The following is a 27,182-nucleotide window of genomic DNA, read 5'->3' as shown; positions in this document are numbered from 1 at the left end:
GTGCAGGGTCGAGGTAGGAGTAGAGGGAACGAGGTGCGGAAGGAGGGATGAGTAAGCGGGGATTGGAAACGAGAACTTGACAACTGACGTTGATGCTGACAGTTACAAGTTCGTTCCGAAATGAGCAAATGAAATATGCGCCAACAGATACAACAGATATAATATAGATTGGTTCTCGGGATGCTAAATGACTTTGAGGTGAGAGTATGGTCCGTGTGTGAAGGCATCTAAAGTGTTGGTATATTATTACTGAACAGGATTGACTTCGAGGCTGAGCGCGAGGGTCGCGCCCAGATGGCGAGCGAGAGAGAGACGGCTCAGTCACAACTGAGGCTGCTGCAGAAGGAACACCAGGTCCTCGTCAAACAAGTAAGTATACATTACTTTTTTTATGATAATAAGGGACTGTCCTGCCCATTACAATGCAGTACCGCTCAGGATTCTTGAAAAACACAAAAATTCTGAGCAGCACTTGCGCTCGTCACCTTGAGACATAAGATGTTAAGTTTCATTTGCCCAGTAATTTCACTAGCTACGGCGCCCTTCAGACCAAAACACAGTAATGTATACACATTATTGCTTCACTACAGAAATGGGCGCCGTTGTGGTAACCATAATCTAGCCAGAATCCTGTGCTTACGAGCCTTCCACTGGACTTGTAGTATATTGTTGAAAAAGGGGAGAAATGTCAGCAATTAGTGTGATGGTATCATTTGTAGGCACTAGGCGAAACCGAAGATTTTAATAAACCCAAGTAGGGACATCCTATTCTCTGGTGTGTGATACATAGCACCTGTTACAAATAGTAATAATCTTTATTAAAATATGAAAACAACCATTATATAGCTTCTTAATCTATACAATTAACTACATACAATATAACTAATTATTATTCAAAGTTAACTTTCATTAGTATAGGTAACTTAGTGGCTGTCATTAAACTGATTAACCCTATAGTTTCGTACTATAGACCAGGGTCGATAATTTTTGAAACCAAAAAAAAATTACAGTAGGATGAAACCCATTGATAAAGGACAAGAATATAACAAAAATTAAGGGAAAAATAAATTATAAATTATGTTTTAGGGTAAAAAACGGTTTATCTCGATTTCCGGCAAAACTACAAGTCCTCTGGCAAAAAGTTAATTGGCAAAGCTGTAGGTAATAAAGAGATCTACAACTTTTTTAATTAAATTTTTTTCACATAACCTCAAAATTTAGGTGAAAAATTCAAAAAAACAAGTTTTTGGTTTTTTCTTTATATCTTTTTCAAAAAAAAATTTTTTTCTTCGAAATTTGGTGAAAACTTACCTTATTATGTCCCAAATACATTGTAATTTATTTGATTTAAAATATTTATTTTTTTCGCCTTATTTTAACTTAATATCAAAAAAACACCCTAATTTTCAATCGAAAATTCTGACGTCAAAATATCAGCTTTTTTCAAAAAGTTTGGGGGCTTTTTGTTCGTTGAAATATCTACTTTCTGATGGGATAAAAAAAATATAAATTACTAAGACATTTTAAATGTGACGTTATACCTTATCTCTATCCAAATTTTTGTTTTGCGAGAGAGGGATAGCATACCCTTACTCCAAAAGTTTAAATGCTTGTTACATTATTATTGTATTTATTTCCAGTACACATAATTTATAGTTCTTTTTATTTTAGTTTAATAATAAGTAGATTATTGTTTTTAAAACTAATATACTTCAAACTATGACCCGATGTCCCAAAGAAAGGACAAATTATTTCAGCAAAACTTTAACATGAAATAGTTAACTTAAGTAAAAGAAGTATCATTTCAAAGAAATAAGTCAAAAACATTTCATTTAAATACTTTTTTAATAATTTACAGTTCTGCACCGCAACCATTTGCACAGTTGTTTAGTACATTGGGTCATAAAGCGAGTGTTAATAAAAATCTAAAGGAAGGTTAAATTTAAAGTAATTCACAAACACACACACACACACACTCACCAAACCACACACGCACAAATATCATGTCTTATTATAAATATTGTAAATCCGTTACTAGATGTAAGTCCTACGAAGTAGTATTATTAGAACCTTATTTAAGTTCTGTGGATTTAGTAATGGTTTAAATAAATAATTTATTTCGACCTAATTTTTTGTGGGGCCTTACGAGGTTATAACAAATTGAGTCAAATACCCCATTGCTATATAATTATCATAGTATAATACGCCACAACTTGAAATTTGAACAAACATACCGCCATGGTCAAAGCGCTGGGGCGTATCTCGAGAGGCACGAGTTCGAATCCGTATCGTTCATAAATTTTGGTACCCATATAAATTAAATTTGTATATTGGTAAATACTCCTGAACCGAAACCATTTGGGACATTTAGGCTGAGAGCATACCCCCCACTTCCTACTTGATTTTGATGTTGCCCATTATGGTGCTGTTCCAGAAATATAATTTAATTCCCTTCCTTTTCAGTTGGATGAGATACGCAAAATGAACCCTAGTGTAGTCCAGACAGCGTTGGCTCGGGTAAATGTTACGACATTAAAACAACCCACCGTGGTCCAAGCTACGGCCGCTTCAGCCACCCGAGTGTCCACCACCAGTTCAACAGTTACCAGCAATAGCGGACGTACTACCACCATGGCAGCTGCGAAGGTAAGATTTTTTTTATAATGGATTCAAATTATCTAACTTCAAAGAGAGCATAGTAGTATTTGTGCCAGACAGCTATATATTTTATGAGTTATACATACCTCAATAAACATAACACGAAAACACCTATGTCTTGCACACACTATTTCATTCACTGTGCATATTGGCGTTGTTCTGAATATAATTAAATAATAATTTTGTCATACTGTAAGTTTCTGGATTCTCATTAATAATGCCACTCACTTCAGCCGAAAGAAGTCCACTGCTGGACAAAGAACTCCCCCAAAATCTCCATGGCGATCGGTACTACGCTGCCCTCATCCAACCTATTCCCGCGTTCCATATTGACCAGATCATCAATCCATCTTGTTTGTGGCCTACCAACACTACGTCTTCCAGTACGTGTTCGCCAAAGGACTTACTGCCCCAACGGCCACCTGTCCTTCGAGCTATGCGCTCTGCCCACTGCCACTTCAGTTTCGAAATCATCGGGCTATGTCGGTGACTTTGGTTCTCCTATAGACCTTCTCATTTCTGATTCGATATCGCAGGGAAACTGTTTGTGTTTATGATATATTTATTGTTTTTCAAAATATATTTTTTTAACTTACTTTTCCTTCAATATTTACACACTTTTGCATTCTTGATTGGTTCCAAAGCATTTTTATAAATAAGCAATTGTTCCAGTCTTCCTCAGGTACATCTTGATTGACCTCCTGCAAAGTATTCACCGCCATTATGGCTTGTAAATCGTGTTACTCTGTGGATTATATTTAATTTTCGGATTAAAAAATCTCAAAGTGCAAGCAAGGTCCGACTGTCGATGCGTCATCAAATTTCAGATTTACATTTGGTGCTTATAAAATCTCTCTCGGAGTGTTCCATTTCCAAATCCTATAGTTGTATTTTTTTTTAAATTAAGTTAGTTAAGTATTACAACGGCCAATCTAGAAACTTTCAGTACAGACAGAGTAAAAACTGATAGTTAATAATATAATGTATAAAATATTTTTATTTTGTACAACAAATCTATACTTATATATTTTTTTACTTATTTTCTATAGATTTTATTTATTTTTTCGATGGTTTTATTTTTTATTTATATTTAATAGTTATACACTCACGTAACACATCACTTTTTATTTTTGTTATTTATAATATATTATAATATTAAGAATAGGCCATAAAACGTGTTCTTATTATGACCAAGGTTCGTGTGAAGAAAAAGTTAGATTCTGAAGAGAAAGGGGATGTAGATCCACAAGCGTCTCCACCGCCGCAGCGTTTCATCTGCCCCGTGTGTGACCAGCCTTACAAGACCTTGATACTTTTACAGCAACACGTTGACCACTGTCTGTTATAACAACAGTCTAATTATAATAACAATTGTCATACAAACGGTGCGCAAAAGACCAAAATATAATATAATTATAAATGTTAAACTAAAAGGCATTAGCAATAGAGGGACAGATTTTTATAAATTTAAATCAGGTGCTAACACAACAGGTTGTATTATATTGTAAATTATACAATAAACAATTTGATTTCGTACAATGAACCATCGATTTGGCACTGATCTACGAATTCGACATTTTATTTGATTATTTTTATTGTTTACTCTGAGGATTGTACTCTTAAATCTATATATCTATTGTACCCCCTGCATGTGCTAATGATGCACACCCTAATGATAACAATGCTCTCGTGGTGAAGAGATTCGGGCAAACATTACATCTCTTCAATTGGAGTTCTTATTGTATCTATCTATCTTGAAAGCCTAGGAGAATCCTCCGGGGCTCATGTGGGGTAGGTCCTCTGCCTGGAGTGAGAGGTCTTTAAGCCACCCCACTTCCCGTAGCTATGGCATCACACTTCCGTAGTAATGTTCAGGGCCTTCAAAGGCCTCTTGATAGAGTCTGCATAGGGTGGATTCATTGAGGCATTGTGTCCTTTAAGGTTGAGATCCATCCAGCGTAAGTACTAAGACTTATCTAGCGAGTTAGTCCTCCCACCATAATGACGACATAGGAAAGACTTATACTTTTATCTTCTTATATGTAAATTTCTCGTGTCCCGTTGTTTGTTACCAAACTCCTCCGAAACGACGAAATCAATTTATTTTAAAATTTGTGTGTATATCGGGTAGGTCTGAGAATCGGCCTACATCTATTTTTCATGATAGATCCCTTTATATATATATATATATATATATGATTATAACCCCTAAATGATAAGGGGATACCGAACCAAAAAAATTGATCATCAATTTTTTGCGACATCATAACTGTTGTTTGACAAATCAGGGATTGTTCCAAGCTTGAACTTAGCTAAGTAAAGTGTTAGCAAAGTGTACATAAGCTCTTTGGATCTCAGTATAAGTTTGCAATGACCAGAGAAGAAACTTATGATTTTTTGGTACTTGACCAACTTTTTGCATAACCTTGTACGATTCCAATTGTAGCAACGAGGCTTAGCTTGCCTAAGGCTTGGTAACGAGAGCCGATGATTAGCTGCTTCGTGGGTTTCCTGATTCTTCATGATTCTGCGGATTATGGATCATCCGACACCACAGAGGGGCTCATATCCAGTGAAGGTTGTGGAAGCTCCTTTCTCAGCTACCTATCTCGCTTCCTTTAATATTTTTTGGCCCTAGTATACACACATAGTGACCATGTTACATTTGGACAAGTAGTCCAATTTGAACCTGCACCATATTTAAGTTGGTTGTGTAGGATGTTAATGCCTTCAGTGTCGCTTTACTGTCTGACATTATTGCGGTATTCCATGACTTATAGTTTCTGTCACGATTCTATTTTATAAAAATGTAGGCACCTGCCAATCGCGTATAGATCAGCTTGATATGTGGTGTCCTTCCTGTCTATAATATACAGACAGATAGATGTATATGACTTCGGAAATGAGTCGTCTTTCTTCACACAGCTTTACCAGTGGGAGGCTCCTTTGCACAGGATGCCGGCTAGATTATGGGTACCACAACGGCGCCTATTTCTGCTGATTCATATTATGGGTGTAGATAGTCTTATATGCAACTGTTGATAATTAGGTATTAAAACACTGATGTGATACTATTATAATAGTTATTTATGCAACTGTTGTGTAATAAGGGGTATTAAAACACGAATATGGATTTATGTGTGTGTGAATTATTGTGATAATAGTATCACATGAGTGTTTTAATACCTAATCATCAACACCTGCATACAAGACTATCTACACCCAGAATATGAATCCTCTAAAGGATTCTGAAACTGTTAGCTTACTGCTAACATTAAAACAGCAAGTCCTAGTAGTCACCTAATATCATCCATTACTGATTATATACAAATAAACTAAGTATTAATGAAAGAATTATTTATTTTAGTAGTAATTTACATTTTGTATAGTGCAATAATTAAAATTCACTTGAATATTATGTTCTTTTGCAGCGTTTAAAATGAATCGCTCATTTTTTGTAAACAAAACAATAAAAATATCGAAGAAATATGGCGGGGATTATAATAACCTACTTTTTTTACGGCGCGCGACGTTCTGGTAGTGTGTAACGCGCGTAAACGAAAATGTTCTTTTTTTGAAATTCATACAGATACCACGCATCGGGCAATAAGAATGTGGCTGTCTGTTGAAACTGTTTGAGCATGTAGGGATTGAAAAAAAAATAGGAGTATTGTTACGAAATTCAGTACAACATTACAACACTCTTTTGGATGATGTAATGGTTATTAGAACGTTGGGTGTTTTAATGTTGGCAATATGCTAACTGTTTCAGAATCTTTAATAGACGATTTAAAGCATGGGTGTAGATAAGTAATTATTATGCAACTGTTGTGTAATAAGGGGTATTAAAACACAAATGTGGGTTTATCACAAGACAGTTAGCTTACTGCTAACATTAAAAAAGCCAATCCTAGTAACCATAATATCACACAAAGGAGTGTTATTATGAAATGGATGATGTAATGTTGCACTGAATTTCATTACAACACTCGTTTGGATGATGTAATGGTTATTAAGACATTGGGTGTTTTAATATTGGCAATAAGCTAACTGTTTTAAAGCATGGGTGTAGATAAAGTAAATTATATTGTGTCTAAGGATAAAAACTCGAATAGTAATTTTAAATAAATATTTACGAAACTTTAATAATATTCTAGGAAATTCAGCAATAATTACACATGTTTTATTACTATTAAATTATTATTATTTAAATATTTATTAATTATAACATATTATTAATTATATTTATATACTATTTTTCAATTATTTGCTGTTAGAATGGAAAATCAATGTATTTTTTGTTGCATTTAAGTTTTATAAAGTTTATTTTACAGAATAAATATTATTTATTTTGCTACACTATGATTATAATCATAATACTAAGCAACAACTTACCAGGTGAGAATATACTTAAAATAGTATGATGTGTGTGTGTGTGTGAGCTATGTCGCTTACTTAATTATCAAATTATACGCATGTATCTTATAACATATTTTCAATTTGTGGTAAATATCCGGACGACGGAGCCTTTCTCGGATTTTTAATAATGTACAAAAATTTCACAAAAAAAAAACTAATAAGACTTCTGGGTTCGAACCGGTGGTCTTCTGCTTTCCGGATCACCCAATGTCCCACCTGAGCTATTATAGTCTTATATATAGTGGCGAAATTCACCTTTGTATTCTAATGTTATTGTAGCTGTTTCTCATTAAGACGCGGATAAAACTACATTATTTTTCAATTGAAACCTAGCTAGATCGATTTATCGCCCCCGAAATCTAAAAGTGTACTAAATTTTTTGAAAATCGATTGAGCCGTTTCCTAGATTCGGATTATATAAGAATTGCTCGTATAAAGATATAAGATATAAATGACTATTTTTAAATAAGTATTTTAATTTTAATAAATATTTTTTTATTTAATCATTTCTATATGTTACGCGGTATCAGTCAGTCACGTGGTCTTTGAACTGAAAGTACCTCCTTCCAAATTATTAAACCTGTGTTGACTGCCTAATTAATGAATTGAAAATTTCATTAATTGCATTGCAGCAAGGGCGGCTATAGTCCGAGTAAGAATTGATTATTTTACCCGTGTTAAACACTTTACTTTTCATTTCGAATATGAGGAAAATAAAACTAGTTGTTTATCTAAACTATTTATTGATATTAAATCATAATATTACCTAGTAGTACCTATTTAAAATTAATTGTCAAATTAGGACAATTTATGTCGACTTTTTAAATTTTAAATATGGAACTCACCGCGTAATTGTTGCGGCTTATTCCGCTCAAGGAAGTTTGTGCTAAGTTCACACTGGCTGTTAAGAAAGTCACATGGCCGCAGCATTTTTTTTAATTAGTTGTTTTTTCTATTTTTGAAGTTCATTCCGGCCCTTAGGTGGGAAGTAATTTGTATGAGTTTTTCCCTCTCTATGGAGGGAAACAGCATTTTCCACCCAATAATCAGATCAAGACAACATTACTTTCCGAGTATGAGTAATGAAAAATAAATGCTGCATTGTTTAATACTGCTACTGATACTGCCATGATAGCTTGCACAGAAGAACAAATCTAAATATGTTCATAATATCGTATAAACGTCCTAACGTTTTCTGAGAACTTTCCTTTTTGCGAATCGCGCTGATGCCACGTTTGTTATCAGCCTAAGTTATTAAAAATAATCCTTCCATGTTTAAATAGCATTTGTATCTCTTTTTATTTTTTTTACTGTTTGTATTATTCTTTCTTTTATTCATATAATGTTAATTGTTCATGTCTATTGTATCGAAAAAAATTTGGTGGCAGTTTTCGCAAATAAAGATTATTACTTACAAATAGTGAAACATTGCGCAAACCACTACTTTAGTGTTTCTTTTGCAACGAAAAGTGATTAAATCTAATGAGAATATGTTTCTTTTCCTAATTCATCACACACCATGACGTATATATATGAGAGTTTATAAATCTGCATGGCTTTTGTGTCTAGTCTTCAAAAGATAGACAGGTACATAATTTCTAACATTTCCCAACATAACTTGTGTGATTGCATGGGATGAATATTTCTATTAGCGTGTTGTTTTTATGGTATTACTTAGTTATATGCGATAAGGTTAACAGAGTTCCTTAGAAAATATTTTAAAGTGTTTGTTTCTAGATTAATAAAACGTCGTGGGGGACTTGTATCCGTGGGCTGTCTATCGAAGATAAGCGCCTACTTTTAGCGTTAAGGTGCGTACAAATTACGCGCGGCAACGGCGTGAGCACATGTTCGAACCGAGTAAAATTACTGTGCAAATGAGACTTAATATCTTGTGTCTCAAGGTGACGAGCGAAGTTGTAGTGCCGTTAAAATTTTTTTGGGGTTTTCAAGACTCCTGAGCGGCACTGCATTGTAATGGGCAGGGCGCATCAATTACCATCAGCTGAACATCCTGCTCGTTTTGTCCCTTATTTTCATTAAAAAAAAACCTTCATAAGCCTCGCGAGCCAATATGTTGATATAAATTAAGTAGAACGCGATAGCTTGAACAGCCTGCGGCAGCTAGACAGACCTGAAAAGAATGACATGTAAACCAAATTAGCAATAACTAAAATTTCTACCACCTGGCTCCCAGATAAAACTAAAATGCAATACCTTTTTCAAGTATGAAAAGAGTCAATTTCATTGTCAATTGTCCATTTTCACGATTTCGCCGAGCGACCCATAACTGACCCGCGAGCTAACGACAGAATCTGCTTTGATGCGGTCTCAAAAACCGATAGCAGAAGATCTCCCCAAGGCACATTTAAGAGGGCAATACTCGCGCCTATCTTCGATGATTTGCCGCGCATAATTATTTACGCACCTTTAATCGAGAAGTGTCAGATTTAGGACCCTTATATGATATGAATAGGTATACAAAGTAGCATAAAAACTATGAATTTTTGAATACACAGAGTATTTAATACCTTATGACTTCTCGTAGCAGCTTTTACCACGCGTTATTGCGTTATAGCGTTAGCTGTGAAGTTGATTAATTATTATTAAGTAAAAATTGGTCGGTACCTACTCATGAAAATTGTATTTTGTTACCGCGACAAAATTTATGAGTATAAAATTAATTCAAGAAAGTAAACGAATTACATTCGGAACAATTCAGCATATATTGCAGATTGTATCGGAAAGCAAAGTCTCTCCACGCGCATCTTGTCATGAGAAGGATAGGTTCCCGAAGGATGGCCCGTGTAATGATGCCGTGACTTAAACAGTAAATTCATACTTGCCTCGGCGCGTTAACAACATTGTGAGGAATCCAGGATTTATCAATACGATCCCGAAACAAAGCGTCAGTTGCCAGTTTGTCTGTTTCAAAACGAACCAACGCCTACCAAAGTGAAGCGATTGATGAGCGCTGGTAAAATTTTGATCGCTATCTTGTCTGTGACAGAGTATTTAGTATCCATTCCGTTACGAAATCCAATCTGCATTAACACCGAATGGCATACTACAAAATGCCTGCCAGGTGTTTTCACTGACATGAGCGACAGCCGACCGAATACCAGGCTCCGCGGGCTATTTCTACACCACAACAACGCGCCCGTTCACTCAGCGCTCAAAACAAGGGGCTCGTGGACACCAAACCGGTTAACGTCACGTGTCATCCTCCTTACAGCGGGCCTACCATGAACTGTTATTGCGATTCAATTGACGACCTAAACTGTCGAAAGCACGACGTCATTAGGGTTGAGGTCAAATCAAATCGGAAATTGAATCGCAAACTGTTTTAGTTCGTTCATTCATTCGTTCCATAATGTAATATTTCAACCTCAACTGGATAGCTTATGTGTCAAAGTGAGCGATTCAAAAAAAGTTTCTACTACCTTAGAGGAAAGTGAATCATTTTGTTAATAACTTTTAAAAATTAGTGAAAACATGCATAAAACGTACAGAAAAGGAAAATGTAATTGATGAAAGATGAGATGAATACTTTTAAGTCGATGGTAGGCCTTCTGATCTAGAACCGTGTGTGACTTATTTTTATTCCCGAAAATAAAAAATCAACTAAAAGGGATCCAGTATTCGTCGCCGGAAGATGCGGTACTAGCGATTGCGATGGCAGTAGAAGTGTCGTCTGCCGCAGACTGGAAATAGTGTTTCGAAAACTGGCTTAGAAGCATGATACTTTGTATAGAGGCTGGTGGAGAGTACTTTGAAAAGATTTAATAAAAATATTTTTTCCATTTACGCACACGAAAACTAAAACTGTACAAAACTAACAACGAGAGCATATCAGGTCGTTTCGGTTAAATAAAAATATCTAGTTTAGAGTAGTCCCTAAACGGCAGTGTTTTTTTTTATAAATCCGGTTTCTCATCTACGAAAAGCACACGAGTAAAATGTGCCCGCTGCATAATATAAATGCTATATTTTTTTCATATTACTTTCAATTCCATTGACATACTTATTGGTCAAGTATTGTTAATTCGACCGAATGGGAAATATCGTTAACCGACACAACAATTGTTTTTCTATTTCCGCAAAGCTTCTACTTGTGTTAGGTTTTTCTTTTCTCGCTTTAAAATATTTTCATCATCTCAATCATCCAATTCATATTATCAGAGTTAAAAATATTCTTTTTTTTTCGTTAATACTTCATATTTTTATTATTTTTTCAGCTCTACAAGTGTCCCAAATGTAACCAGTTCTCGACCGACCAGTACAAAGTGATGGAGGACCATTTGGACTACTGCTTGGATGACTTCTAATCTACCGAAATGAGGATCACAGCTGAGGACTATAATTCTGACGTTCGACAATAGAATATCAATAAGTCTAGAAAATAAATCACTTGACATTATTTGACAATAAGACACTATTTCTTGTTTTTGTTTCAATAAAATCAAGCAAATAGTTAATAAGTTATATAATTTTCTTTTCTGTATTACTAAAAATATACGGTGCGAATAACCCTCGTGACGTCAGGACATCGCGCCCCGCTCTCATCGTAATGGAGTGCAATGTAATGATGTCACAGCTATCAGCAACTCCGGTACGCAGCGCCTAGCTACATGCTGTATACAAATTAATTTTGCTTATTAGTTTTGAATTGAGCTTGCTTGTACTGTAGAATTTGATGATATTATGATTGCCACAACTGAAGATGAGCTGCCACACAGTAGTGTGCAAGAAATATCTGTGAGTCTAAATTAAGTCAAGTTACATAGAAATAATACCAGACACCAACTTTATTTAGTACAATTTTATAGCAAAGTGGTGGCTCTGTCTGTAATCTTATAAAAATGTGTAAGAGGTACTTCTTCTTCTTCGTCGGATTACTCTTGACAGAGCAGTCGTGGTCACGTCGAACGACGAACGATTCTACGCCAGTTATCCCTGGCTATTGCTTCTCTGGCACATGTGTTGATGGGAGTATTGGTTAAGGCTTTGATCTGGTCTGTCCAGCGCATAGGGGAGCGTCCTCTTGACCTACTGCCGTTGACCCTTCCCTGAACAACAAGTCTCTCTATGGCATGCTCTCCACGTCGCGTGATATGTCCGAAGTATCTGAGAATACGGGCTCTGACTATAGATGAAAGCCTTTCTTTCACCTTGAGCTCTTCAAGTATCGAGACGTTTGTGCGGCGTTGTGTCCAAGATACTCGTAGCATTCGTCTCCAACACCACATTTCTAGTGCGTCAATCCTTTGTCTCTCTCGTTCTTTGACTGTCCATGTTTCGGCACCATATAGTAGTATGGGAAACACTAGAGATCTTACTAACTGAACTTTAGTAGCTTTTTTTTTTTTTTTTTTTCTTAATCTAATTGATTATATATGTTAATACTAACATTAAAACTAAGTCATAAAACTAAAGAGCCTAGGAATTATAACCAGGTCAGGCCTTCTCTGACTCTCTTTTTGCAATAGATAATACACCTAATCTACCTAACTTAATAAGCATAGTTCCTATCGTGGTAAGACTAAGCATCATAGTTAAAGAACTCACCAGTGATCCCCAGAAATTCGGGTCAGTTCCAATATTCGCTGCTATATCAGCAAAGCTCTCTGATTGTATACTCCTCATACTACTAATTTCTCCTCGGAAGACGTATTCAAAATCAAAATCTAAGGTTTGATTAAGCTTTGGTATTTCAACTCTACAATTTCTGTTTGATGAAATTTGCTTGACTATGTAAGGCTCATTAGAACATTGAAAGAATGGTACATCCCATGTGCAGTTTGATATGTACTCCACTGCACCATCTGTAGTCATCTTATCTGAGGACATCACGGCAAAAGGCTTATCTAAACATCCATCACAGGCAGATGTCATTATGACACTGACTCTGCATTTTGCATCAATAACAACTATTTCCTTGAGCTGCACACTTCCAAATGATATTGTCACTGTCCCTGTGACATCTTCATTCCTGCTCACCCAGCTCTCACTTTCAGATACCACAGTTTTGAAGCCATCTTTGGACAGTAAATATGGAGAGTTTGATGTGAGCCTGTTTAATGCTGGCTCCTTAGTCGTGCATGATACTACACAACCTACAGTAGAGCAGGGAAGGTGAATTTCACTAAATACAATGTTCTGAGTAGCACCAAGTGATATCTGCAAATCACCTATTATGTTCTCCTGAGGCATGTTTAGTGCACTAGCAATTACTCCATAATATTTCCCCTTATATGATAACATGGTTGGACGAGAAGCTGGTCTTTCATATGTGAAGGTGGTTATCACTAGTGGCATGTTCAAGGCAGTTGAAGGCATCATTGTCTCCATGTTTACAAAAGGAGTGTTGCTATTCAAGGTGACAACCTTCTTGATGCCTTTGTAAGTTGTTTCCATTTCTACAATCCACAGCTCAGAAGATTTAGCATATACAAACCCACAGTTGCTGTAATCAGGGTTGACCTGCCATCTATACCACACACATCTAGATGTGTAATGGCAGTACACATCACAGCCTAATGAGTCTATTTGGCACCCATATCCATACGGCTCTTTTGTCACTCTGCTCAGCATATTTAACTCATAATTGACAGTGCACCTATTTCCTTCCCAGCATGCACCACTGCCTTTACAATTATACCATTTTGTTGTCGTCACATTGTAAGAACAAGTCTTATACAGTTTGGTGTACCTAGAAACATGGGTTCCCTTTTTGATTCTAAGCTTGAGCATGTCTCCGTTGACGTCGTTGAAGCATATTACTTGACCTTGTGTTATAGTAGTCATATATGTGTCTATAGGTTGGCACTTTTCTTTTGCACATACTGTCCCCTTACTAGAAAGATATAAAACCTTGTCACATGCATGAGTTAATGTGCCTGACAGGCATACGATAAATAAGCATGTTAGAAGGTACATATTAGCATCACAGCCCCTGTAATAGACACATCTTGACTGATTCGAGTTTGCTCTTGGTGGTAATTCTGGCAATGATGGTTCTGTTCTTGGCTTTGGTAAACTCCTTGGTTCGTGGCTTCTGTTTGTGTCAGTTCCCTTCCTTTCCTTGTAAATGATGTCCCCATATAATGGCTCATCGCCGTTGACATTTTTTCTTAGTACCAGTCTTATGTCAATAATTCTGTCCATTAGATCATTGTTGGGAACATTAAATTCCCTGAACTTAACTTGATCATTCCTCCCAGTTATTTTGTTGTGTCTCTTCACCTGAAATGCTCTTCTTTTGTCTGATCTTGTCAACAAACAAGCACCCATTTGTATGGATATGGTGTAAAATGAGTTGTTGAAACAGCACAAGAATGTTGATATAATGACAAGTGCCAGTATTGCTGCAACGACAAATCCTAGAATATATATAGTCCAATCATTTCTACATTTGATAAACTGCTGGTTATATAGGCAGTATGATCCGCATGGCATACATTCAAATCTGGAGACAGTTAATCCGTTCGTTTTGTTATCACAAGTCCATGTTATTAGCCCAAAATGGATTCCAGGTACAATGACATTGCCGTCATTGTTGATCGTTCCCAAAGATAGTTCGTTATTTACCATCATGTCACAGTGCTTGAAACCATGAACAGTCACCTCACCGTAGCGAGCAGTCACTGTTTTCGAAAATATCTCCGGCGTCTGAGTTGCCATGACCAATATAATCAAAATGATAAACATTTTTACTTTACCCCTGCGTGCTGCTGGTTGAGATTTTTTGGTGATATTCCTGTCCCGCCATATCCTCGTCAACTTCTGCATTGCAGATCTGGTAATAGCCATTCGCCTTCTAATTTCGTCTTCCGAGCCACCAGTATTAGCGACCAGTGATCCTAAGTATATGTATGACTGTACAACCTCGCAATTAGCAATCTCGACTATATCTGGTGCATTGTTTTGACTTCGATCGACAATCATCATTTTTGTTTTCTGCCGGTTTATTTTAAGGCCATACTGGAGGCTGGTATGCTCGATACGATGTAATAATTCAGCAATGTTTTCCTTACTTGTCGCTATTAACGTGGTGTCGTCGGCATATCGGAGATTGGATATGTTTTTGCCGCCAATTGGTATGCCATCTGTCCAATCTTCTAGAGCTATCCTCATAATGTGCTCCGTATAAATATTGAACAGAAGAGGCGACAAAATGCAGCCCTGCCTGACTCCTGCAGAGGGATGAAGTGGGTCGGACGTGACATTATCCACCTTGACTGAAGCGGAACCATGTTCATAAAGGGCTCTGAGGATTTGCACCAAGTGCTTGGGCACTCCCATCTCTATGAGGATCTTCCATAGTTGTGGCCATTTAACAGAATCAAATGCCTTTTGGAAATCAACGAAGCATATGAAAGTCGGTCTGTTGAATTCCTTTGCTTTCTCTATTATTTGTCTCACAATTAGGATCTGTTCTCGTGTACCTTTGCCCTTTACGAAACCGGCCTGCTCTGGTGCTATTTCCTTCAGAATATAAGCCTTCAGTCTTTCGTTTACTATATGGAGTAAAATTTTGCTGGCATGTGGTATGAGCGCTATAAGACGATAGTTATTGCATTTCGTTGTAGACCCCTTTTTGTGTAATGGTATGAAAACAGAGTGCGTCCATTCCTTCGGCCACATTCCGCTCACCCAAATTTTGTTACATATGGTGTGAAACATATCTACTCCGAAATCTCCGCAACATCTGATTGTCTCTATTGGAATACAGTCATTTCCAACTGCCTTCCCTCCTTTTAGATGGTTGATTGCAGCTTTAACTTCTTCTCTAAGAATAAGAGGTTCCAAGTCCTGATCTTCCGGTTCAGTGGAGATATAGCTGCGCGAATCAGGGTCAAAGAAGAGCGACTGGCAGTAATTCTTCCAGACTTTCAGAGTATTTTCCAGTTCAGTCACAACCTTTCCCTCCGAGTTTTCGATGGTCCATGTTTTAGAACTGAACTTTTTTGTAATTTCACGAATCTTTTTGTGAAGGTCTTTGGTTTCATGCTTTTCGCCATGGATTTGTATTTCGGTACATATATTTTGAAGAAACCTATTTTTATCACGACGACAAGCCGCTTGAATTCGGCAACTTAGACGGTTCTGCTGCGTAATGTCAGCCCCAGTAACTGGTACATATTAAGTTAAAAGCAAGCGTTTATAAAGCCTCGTATCTACTAGACAACATTTGGCGCGCAACCCGTGCCGCTCAACAGGTTCGGCAACGTTGTCCGTCAGCGCGCGACGTTGCCAGCTCTCGCGTCGCGTTGTTGTTTGTTTTCGTGCAACATGCAGTTGAGCATAAATTATAACCACTGCCGCCTAAATCAACACTAGATCCTCTGGCGACATGTTGTCGATGCCTGGTCTAGCGTAGACAGACAACGTTGTTAAACAAAAGTTCCGCGATGAGTTTCAACAGTTTCAACGCCAAATGTTGCCTAGTGGATACGAGGCTTCAGGCGAGGTAACTTTATTTCTTATTCATTAACAATGTTAATTTTAATTATTGTATTTTTCTAATATTTAATTAAATAATAATGAATATTCATTTTTTTATAGTGTTTCTCACAGTGACAGCCCTGCGTGTTTCTTAGTATGCCTTCAGCTAATTTTAAATATCTGTTGACTATGGGATTGTAAAACATTAGAAGGTGCTGTTGGAGTTCAAAGAAGAAATTATTTTTTAGTTAAAAAAACATTGTTTTTATATTTTTATTTACTTGAACTAATTATAGTTTTATTCTTATAATAATTTCATTAGAGTATGCTTTTTGGTTTTTGACAAGTCGTTATTTTTATAAAAAAAAGAGTCAATTTTGTAATTGATTAGTGATTAGACAAATGTTTATTTGTGATTTTTCCATAAAATTGTGATATCTAGTATTAATTTAATATCAGTATCTTCTACATTAAACAATACTTGGCACTATATGACATTCCCGTTAGCGCCATATGTAATTAAGGTAAATGCTTTAATCGCTCAATGTTACCAGTTTCTGTGCCATCTTGTTGTAAATTTCCAATTTTTTCTTCTTCATCATGGACATTTGACAGTCATTACTGTTGCAAACTTACTTCGTTTTCAGATATGACATCTACAAAATTTTGCTCTGTTTATTCTTACATGGAATACTCAAGCACTGTTCAATTGTTAACTTAGTTGGTAATTTACCATAGTGAATAAATTCTGGATTAAATATATAATACGTTCGTGTGGATAGTTCTATTCTTTTTATTAGTAATAATAAAATTTATTATCATTAAACAAATGGCCAATAATATTCGTATGAGCAAGTTTTCATTAGATTTTTTTAGTAATTAGAACTTAGTATTTGCTTTAAATTAGAAAAAACTCTATTTTATATACTTTATTTAGATTTGGAAGGTAATAAACGAATATATAAGAACAATAACTATTCAATTGTTTAGTTAGATAGAAGTTAAGGATGGTGAAATAAATGTGATTCTCGTAACTGAACAACAGATGGCGTTATTAGCAATGCCATATTTTATTATCTATGTTAAATGTTACCTAGTTTCTATGAACCACTAGTTTGATCCTTAGATACTTAATCATTAACCATTAATTTTATTCAAATATATGACGCAACTTCTATGAAGTTGTAAATACCTCAAAAATAAACCCTAATCCATTTAATAATTATTGTTTATAATAAAAACCAGATTGAACTAATTTATACTTGTTGTCCAGTTACTGTAGTAATAGTTATAGGTCGTATAAAGTGTGATTGACAAAGACTGCTTAGTGTAACAGAGAAAAGTTTAATTAAATATAAACGGGTCATGTTTGTGCTACATACTATTATTTATAATAAAGTTTTATTACTATGAAATCATTGGTTTTAATAATTTTTACAGATATAATTTTCTTGCTTCATCTCGAATGTTTTTAACAGGAAAAACTGAAGAGTGATGAGATAATTGCTCAAGGCTTGATAAGGCTTGTTTTATGATCATGAAAGGAATTTTATATAATATGTTTGATGTTTACCAGTGGGAGGCTCCTTTGCACAGGATGCCGGCTAGATTATGGGTACCACAACGGCGCCTATTTCTGTCGTGAAGTAGTAATGTGTAAGCATTACTGTGTTTTGGTCTGAAGGGCGCCGTAGCTAGTGAAATTACTGGGCAAATGAGACGTATTTGTAGTGCCGCTCCGTATTTTTTGGGTTTTTCAATAATTCTGAATGGCACTGCATTGTAATGGGCAGGGCGTATCATGATGTTTGTGCGCCTCAACCCTGAGTAAACGGGTAAACTAGTTTGCAATGTATTACGAATCCACCCCGCTGCTGACTGATTACTATTTTAAGGATAATGGACATAAAATATATAACAGATTATGATGTTCAATGCTCGATCGATTCATATCATAAATTAATGTGCTCGTTTTACCTACTTTTCCAAATAATATTTAGTTACATACCTTTTTAAGTTTCCGTAGCCAATTGGTAAAAAACGGAACACTTAATAGATTCGTCATGTCCGTATGTCACAGCCACTTTTTCCGAAACTATAAGAACTATACTGTTGAAACTTGATAAGATGTATTCTGTGAACCGCATTAAGATTCTTACACAAAAATAGAAAAAATAACAATAAATTTTGGGGGGGGACCCCCAGGTAGGTTTCGATTATAATTTTTTTCTAAACTGAATAGTTTGCGCGGGAGATACTCTCAAAGTGGTAAAATGTGTGTGTAAACTAAAAAAAATATATGATGTACCATGCAAACTTACACCGAGATCTAGTAAGTAGTTTTTTTAATACTTCATAAATCGTAAACCGCAATTTACCTTTCATTCAATCAACTCAAATACTTATATATATAAAAAAAATATTTGCTGCTACGAAACACTTAATGGGCGAGTCCGACTTATAGTCGGATATAGATAACAAATCGGCCAGGTTTTTTAATATTGCTTAAGTCAAGCTGATTGTAGGATTTTACAATTAGCCTCCATTACGCAGACAAACACATTTACTGCTAAAACGTGTTATTTATGCGACGGCGTGACGCCGCCCAACTATCAAAAAACTACACCGACCGCTAGCCCTAGTAAAAGTGTTTTACTTCGGTTTGTTTCTACATTCAAACATCACATCGCACACTTAATTAGATATTCTGATGTATTATCTACGGACACGGAAGTTAATTGAATAATTATTTCCACTCAGGCGACAGAGACCAATAATGAAAATAATTTTCCTAAGTTTGGTTGTACCCTCCTTAGCTTGCAGGGGCGGCGGCGGGGGGGCTTCCGGTTCGAACGAATCAGGTCCTAAAGACAACGACACCGGTCCGGGCATTGCATGGGACTACGAAAGTTGGAATGGAGAGCGCATAGACCCGAACACACTACCAAATATAAGTAGCTGGGGTTCTTGGAAGCTCAATGAGTCCGATCAGACTTGGAAATATTATATGGAAATCTACAATAATATGACTTTAGCATTTAATGTGTCTTCGGGTGGATTTGGTGCAAACGGTTCTTATCCGAATGGATTTCCTGAAGAATGGAAAGGTATTGTCTGGAATCTGGATCCGTACGTGAGCATCAGATTTTTATGTCAATGTCAGTGTCATAACCAGTCTTATGACACGAGGTGATAACATTATGTCATCAATGTTCCCCCGCTGATGGATTAATTATATTTCGAGAGATGTATGTATCCATACTGTGAACACTGAAAATTTATTCTCGGGAAAACCAAGTACCTAATATTTAATGGTTGCCTTATGGATTCGTCATCCAGGCTTTCTAGCTCTATTCTAATATTTAATTCTTAACAGCCTATGGTACTCCATCATTTGGTGTGCCGCCACCTCCTTGGGCAAAGTTCGCTAACCACTATGGACGTCCGGATGTCTGTTATCTTTCCCCGGCGTATGGAGACTGCACAGCGCAGTATATAAGGTGATACTACTACTATATTTTACATTACAGAATAACCTCTCCTACGATATCTCTAGTAGTCTAGTATTGCATGAGTAGGGGCGACGATCTCTTAACATCAGGAGGAGACGGTTGGCCATTTAATTATTTTATGAATTCCATAATATGGTGGGAACGAACGTATTGCCACACTATGTTATGTACCTAACTATGGCTTTGACTTTTAAAATTGATCGAGCTTCAAACTGTAGTGTTATTGAGAGTCTTAAATGAACTAGCCGAAAGGTCTGTTTATGGATAGTAGTCACGTCGGTTTTACTATTTTTAATGCCATATATTTCGCAGGTGGGCGTTCGAACCAGTACAAGAAAAATGCTTACCATTTCAGTGGTCTGGGTGCGGGGGTAATGATAACAACTTCGAGTTCAAACAGAGCTGTGAGGATACTTGCAGTAAAGTGCCTAACTCACTTTGCCTATCTGAAGACTTTACCAAATTCGAAGACTTCCTGACTAACTAATGTTTAACTTAAATTATTATATTATTGTCCTCATAAAAATAAATTTTATCTACAAGTTCAGAGATTTGACTTAAAGTTTAGAAACATATTTACTATTAACTGAATCCAGGGATGTTGAGTATGCCAGGAGGATCGTACTATGTGCCGTCATTTGGATGCTCATCATATCTTTAAAAACGTGCTATATCTGAGAATTTAGGACGTCGTTGTCGTTTCATTGTCGCTTTTCAATCACTTTCCCCCGCGGTCTGATTTATCAATTCGCGTCTGTGGCGTAAGTCGTGGAGCTGTGGAGCGGAGCGTGCTATGTGACACAAATTGTGAAAAGTAAGTTTTTAAAATTTTTTTACGTTGCCTATATTTTGATAAGGGTTTGAATTTTGTTTACAGTTACATATGTTTCTAATGCTCCATAACTAGAGATACATTCGATTTCTGTGTATTTGCTCCTTGATTGTGAATTAAATAAAAATTGGGAGGTTTTAACTTACTGAGGAGATTTGAAACAGGCTGTTTCAACTCTTCAAATCACAATTTTGTCATACCTACATATATAGGCTTTTAAAATATTTAAACTTATTGTAATTTAATGACAATGCATACGTAAAAAGATCGATTTAAATACGTTGTTCTTATTCTACGTTTTTAATTTTATAATGATCTTGATTTACGTATTCATATTAACCTCTTTGATTTTTGATTATGACTACCGGATATCGTCGCAGGCAAGAACTAGTATTACATATATTTCTAAATATTATGATATCTATATATTATATCAAATTTGTCTGTCATATGTAGTCTGGTCATTACTCATTATATCAGTATAGTAAGCGGTCCTTACAAAAATGTAGTACTCTGTGGAGCAGACCCTGCTGTAGCGCTGTCAATTTGTCAAACTCTCAAAGTGACATTTCAACTTTCAAGGTCGATGCTTTGCGCATGTTTGAAAATTATTCGATTTTAATCTATTAGAATAAACCGAGACACAATTACACAATACACAGTTCTAAACTTGTTTCATGCTAAGTGTGTTGTCTCGGTCGCTTGCGTCCATTAGAAAAAATATGCTACCTGAAGTAGTATTTGTATTGGGAGCTCCTGGAGCCGGTAAAGGAACTCAATGTTCTCTTATATCAGAAGAATTTGACTTTGTTCACCTTTCAGCAGGTGATCTATTGCGAGAAGAACGACAGAGGCCTGGATCTGAGTATGGTGAGATGATAGAGGAAAAAATTCGCAATGGTGAAATAGTTCCGGTTGAGGTTACGTGTTCATTGATACACAAAGCTATGGAAAAATCAGATAAAAATCGATTTCTTATCGACGGATTTCCTCGAAACAAAGATAACTTAGATGGTTGGCAACGTGTAATGTCCGACAAGACTAAGCTTCTGTTTGTTTTATTTTTCGAATGTTCCCGGGAATTATGCACCAGTAGATGTTTGGGTCGCGGAGCAGCAGGCAGTGGCAGGTCTGACGACAATCTGGAGAGTCTTCAGAAAAGGTTCAATACCTATATGAATGATACATTGCCTATAATCAATCATTATGACAAGCTGGGTATGGTACGGAGAGTGAATGCTGAATCAGCCCCATCTGAGGTCTTTGAGCATGTGAAGAAATGTTTCACTAATCTAGATGTCCAAAGTTAATTAGAGTACTCCTTGTAGCTAAATGTGTGTGTGTAATGTGTATGTGTAGATTGTATTGCTTGTGATAGGTAAAACATTTGATCAAAGATATTATATTATATATAAGTTATTCCAGTTCTTGCAATAGCACTTAATAATATAAATAATAGTTAATTGTGGTGTAAAATGTTGCTAGATATCATATAATAAGTAACCTTCATTTTAATAGCATTGTCATGGAATTAACTAAGGTCAAGACAATTTATTTAAAATTGCTATATAATTTTTTGCTTGAAAGCAAGTTTGTCATTGAATTAAGTAATTTATATAGTTGGGTTTTGAATGAATAATAAATGAAGATTTATGAATTTGTCATTGTTAATAAACTTGTGAGGGATTCAATTTTTTCTCATGGCAACTAACTATTGCATTAACATAGTTATCTAATAAATAACACAGCATGTTTTATGTTATTAGCGTTTGAATATCACTTGATAATAGTGAGAAAAGCTAGTGGGACAGGCCACTTTTCATCTTTTTTATTAAACAAAGATAGAAGAAAGAAGGTTAATATTTACAATTTTTCATGTAGCATAATAATAAAGCAAGAATCAATTAATAATTCCAATAGTGAATCATTATTATTATTAATTTATCTGTATGATATGTAAATAAAAGTTCATGTTATTGTGCTGGAGTGTTATTTACGTCTTATTTATACCCCTCCTATTATAGTGAGCTTATTCAAACAAAAATATTTTATTTCTAAGGTAGATTGATAGAGAAGAACACACAAGAATCTCTAACATTGCTCTTTTCAAAATAGAATGGTATTACAGTCATATTTTCAATTTAATTTTACAAATCATTATAATTACAATATATGCAAAGTGATGCCACAAAATACACAATCGTCAAGTACTAAATGCCTTACAATAATAAGTAAAAAGATAGTTATAGTTATTGAATATAATAGATGCATCAATCCACACATACTGTAAATAAAACAAAGGCGTGAGCATTTTATTAAGTATTATGAATATAAAAGATATATAATAACTTTAAATTAAAAAATAAAGGAAATAAAAAAACAAATTTCCCGGTGAGAGGATCATCCAGCCACCACAAGCAGCACCCGTTCACGAGCACAATGCATGGACCAGCCATTGCCTCTCATATTCAACCATATTTTAGGGAAGGGAACGACCCGCCACAAGTAGTAGCATTAACTATATTCATTCTGTACTCTCAATTTTGAACCTACCAGTGTTAATAAATAAATACTTATTTATAATAACCAAGTAGATGGAGCTGGAAATACATAATATATTGAGATATGTGGAGATACAGTGAGTGCTGGTAATGAATATATAGGAACCAATAATTGAAGCCTAATTAGGTGGCTAAAATTCCTAAATAACAATATAGTGTTATTTAATCAGCGTAACATTATTATCAATAGCCGCTACCACCAGCCATTAAATTATTTTATTTACTTGAGCTTAGATAATTTATGTCTTGATAGAGCCTCTTGCTGTTAGACAACCGATAAAAATAGGCTAGGAATATTAGTTAAGTGTGTGTGACAAGCTACGTCTTACGATCGCACTTTACAGTATGACACTTTGTGTTAGTGTGTGTGTATTCACAATATGTCACTATGGCATAAAAGCAACTGCGCTCGATCTTCTGGGACTCCTCTCAGTTTGGGGGTTCTACAAGGGTATTCTTCATTATACTCTTTGGTATTCTTGGACTATTCCTTTTCCTTAATGAGCTTCGTAACCTTATTTTTATTTTTTCTTTATTACGCGGTTAAAAAGATTAGACAATTAACGGACATAGATACGGCGCGACTAGTTTACTTTTGTTATTTCCATAGTATTATGCCCGATGGTATATTGCTATGGGTCAACGCTGCCGATATTAATGCAATATTTGTTTTGCAAAAGAGGGCTATTCGCGCTATTTATAGGCATTTATTTTCTCAAAATTGATTCCTTTACAATTCTTTTTGATATCATTTCTAATATAGTAGATACTACTAACGCTTCGAAAACAAATGGCGCACTGAGAGTGAAGAAGCGGTGCAAGAAACTCTCCCAGCATTCTTTTTTTGCGCTGTCTTTAATAAAATATACAATATTGTAATGTCATTGCTATTGCTATAAAATAATCATAATCTAGTCCCAGGCTGTCCGATCACTTAGATATTCAGCTTAGGAGTACCAAGTAGGATTTACGACAGAACCATTTTTTAATAATTTATAGATAATGCCGAACAGTGGTTGGGACTTTATTATAAAAGTGTATACATTTGGCCTTAAAGATATTAACTATACAGGTATCTTATGAAGCCAACTAGAATTAGTTACAAGCAATCCCTTATTTCTAGTGTTATAATAATGAAAATCACCATTAAGAGCAAAAAGGTGACGATATTTGTGAACGTAAGTATATTAAATTTTCATAAAATATGTACTGACAATGATCAGTCATTATATTTATTTCTTAAAATTTTTCTTTGAATTACTGTCTATAACCAAGCTGATATATAGCACGAACAGCTCTCTTTTGCAGAGCAAACACTAACAATGTCAGCAGCAATACCCCACAGTAAAATACCGTACGTCATGATGCTGTGAAAATAACTGAAGTACTTACTCTAATCTAACGGTCGAAAAATTCGTGTACTCTCTAATCTTTTTAACGGCGTATGCCGCAGAGCTGAGTCTATCTGCTAGTATCTAGGGCAATATGTGGACTCCACTGAAGCTTTTTATCTAACGTGATACAAAAGAAGACAGTAGTGTCTACAAGTTCCAATCTCTGGTCATTTAAAAGTATGTATAAACTAAGTAAGTCTTGGGGGCATATATGATCATATATATTATGCTTTTACAGCAAGATCCCAGAAAATGTTCAAAACAAAAGTATTACGATATTCAAAAGAATTGTTAAAAAACTTTGTGTGGTAAAGGTATATCATAAACTACTTTCTTAATGATAAGACAGATTGGGAATGGAGCGACCATTGACCATAAATGATAAGTTTAATTGTACGATATTACTTTGTAACCAATTATCTTATGAAAAAAAATAATCCACTGCGTTTGTTGCGCCCGTTCTTCTCAGGTCTGAGGCATTCTTTTTTGAATGAATGGTTATTTTTGATTTTCAATAAGTGATGTCATATCCTATTTTAACCGACTTCAAAAAAGGAGGAGGTTCTCAATTCCTCGGTATGTTTTTTATGTTTGTTACTTCAGAACTTTCGACTGGGTGAACCGATTTTGGGTGCTTCCCATGTTGTCCACACCTGACAATAGCAACCATGAGAAAACCATTAAAGTATAAAATTTGCTATAAGTATGTGCGCGACAAATTTACAACACAACATGCGCGAACGAATGCTACAAAGAGTATAATAATATATAGGGAATGCTAGCCGCCGACTGACAGACAACCGCAACCGCGCAGTGCGCACGAGTGTACTAACGGCACGCCGCGCGCGGCTCCCTTGCTACCGCTAAAACTGGCGACCATCCGCCGGCCAGTGCGTTCGATCATCGCGGTTCTCATAAATATTAGCACCTTGCGGTAGGCCTAACGGCACGCCGCACAGCGGTAACCGCGTAGTGCGTATGTGACCTAACTGTCTTATCTATTGCAATGCGCTTACGTTTATTGCTGCATTGCAAAATTACTAAAGATCTACACATATTTACCAAAAATATAAAAAAAAAATCAAAAAAACAACCGGCTTCAAAAACACTATGACAAAACAATAGATTGATATTTATACAAACAAATAATTTATTAATCTAATTCTATAACGACTATTGCTATTTTTGGATTCAGTAGCCAATGTAGTTTAGTAACTACACACATAGTTATGGGTGAGATGTGCTTGAGTCGTGAGGAGGCGAGAGCGGGGACGCGGCGGGAGGACACCGATTCCAAAAATATAATCTATAATCGCTATAATCGTTACTAGAATTAGATTGTATAACCATACGCAATTATTTTAATACTTTTTAGTGCATATTATATTTATTGTTTTGGAAATAGTCTTTCTGAAGTCGGTTGTTTTTTGTTAAATTTTATTTTTTGAATAAAATATTTGAATTTGAAATGCTCCAAATATTACGTAGGTAAGTTTTAATTCTTATATTTATAAGAGCCTGCTTTTCATCCACAATAAAGAAACGTTCAATCTGTCAAAAACTTATTTCTTTTTGACGCGAAGTTTAGGTACTTTAGTTACCTACACTTAAATTTTTAGTGTTTTTTGTAATTACGTAAACTAATTAAGGCGAACTGGACAGGGGAAAGAGGTGGTAATAGGGCAATCCCTATGGTTGTAATAGCGATTATTCACTGGAAAGCAAGTGTCTCTCCTTTTTAAATTTATTTAGGTACTTACAGCGGGAGCGGGAGTGTTTGGACCTAAATACTATGAAGCCTTAGGGAAAAAGGTCACCATATTTCAAGCGGATCTAGGTAGGTATATGCAATCGATACGTGCCTACAATTGAACCTTGACAGGAATTGTTCCAGGTCAAGGAATATTGTATTATGGTCAGACTGTCAAGTGGCACTAAAGACATTAACATCCTACATAATTATCTCAAATCTGGTGTGTGAGTGCAGGGTAAAATTAGACCAATTATGAATGTAACAAGGTCACTCTGGTGTCGGTACCAGGACATAAGGACATCAAGGGTAATGAGATAGCCAACGAGCTGGCCAAGAAAGGAGCTTCAGCAACCTACACTGGACCTGAACCCTTCTGCGGTGTCGGAGAATCCATATTCCGTAGAGTATTGAAGAATCAGGAAACTTGCGAAGCAGCTAATCATTATCTTTCGTTGCCAAGCCTTAGGCAAGTTAAGCTACAAAACTGTGCATAAACCTAACCAGGGGCCAGTTACGAACCCTCACAGGCTTTCTCTCTGGGCACTGCAAACTCAAATAGGCAATAGGCCTCAGTGAATCCGGTCTATGTAGATTTTACCAAGTGGT

The 27,182-nt window shown here is 35.8% G+C and overlaps 2 protein-coding genes and 2 long non-coding RNA genes across 5 annotated transcripts in view; 3 read left to right on the top strand and 1 right to left on the bottom strand.

Annotated features, from left to right (window-relative positions):
* The window catches only part of LOC126977935 (optineurin-like), a 35,766-nt gene extending 17,827 nt beyond the window's left edge, over positions 1–17,939 (top strand). Inside the window, exons 12-14 of one of the 2 annotated variants that reach the window (XM_050826631.1) lie at positions 258–369; positions 2,464–2,646; positions 11,316–17,939. In XM_050826631.1, the coding sequence (XP_050682588.1) occupies positions 258–369; positions 2,464–2,646; positions 11,316–11,405 (385 nt within the window). In that variant the 3' untranslated portion in view covers positions 11,406–17,939. Of the gene's footprint in view, positions 1–257; positions 370–2,463; positions 2,647–3,853; positions 7,003–11,315 lie in introns of those variants that run through there. The other variant, XM_050826630.1, reaches the window with a different exon arrangement.
* On the bottom strand, positions 17,038–19,160 carry LOC126978036 (uncharacterized). Its single transcript, XR_007732462.1, has 3 exons — positions 18,903–19,160; positions 18,533–18,658; positions 17,038–17,180 (listed from the first exon to the last, which is right to left on the bottom strand). It is a non-coding gene; the product is annotated as an uncharacterized LOC126978036 (long non-coding RNA).
* Positions 19,161–19,311: 151 nt separating this feature from the next.
* LOC126978030 (uncharacterized) lies at positions 19,312–20,585 on the top strand. Its single transcript, XR_007732457.1, has 3 exons — positions 19,312–19,631; positions 19,901–20,024; positions 20,349–20,585. It is a non-coding gene; the product is annotated as an uncharacterized LOC126978030 (long non-coding RNA).
* Positions 20,586–21,426: 841 nt separating this feature from the next.
* Positions 21,427–22,860, top strand: LOC126978016 (UMP-CMP kinase). Its single transcript, XM_050826751.1, has one exon. The coding sequence runs from the start codon at positions 21,546–21,548 to the stop codon at positions 22,176–22,178; it is 633 nt and encodes a 210-aa protein (XP_050682708.1). The 5' UTR covers positions 21,427–21,545; the 3' UTR covers positions 22,179–22,860.
* The last annotated feature ends 4,322 nt before the right edge of the window (positions 22,861–27,182 follow it).

The sequence above is a fragment of the Leptidea sinapis genome, chromosome 46, assembly GCF_905404315.1.
Source record: "Leptidea sinapis chromosome 46, ilLepSina1.1, whole genome shotgun sequence".
In the NCBI taxonomy this organism is placed as follows: Eukaryota; Metazoa; Arthropoda; class Insecta; order Lepidoptera; family Pieridae; genus Leptidea; species Leptidea sinapis.
Note: the sequence above shows the minus strand (reverse complement) of the source record. Positions and strands in the feature narration are given on the sequence as shown.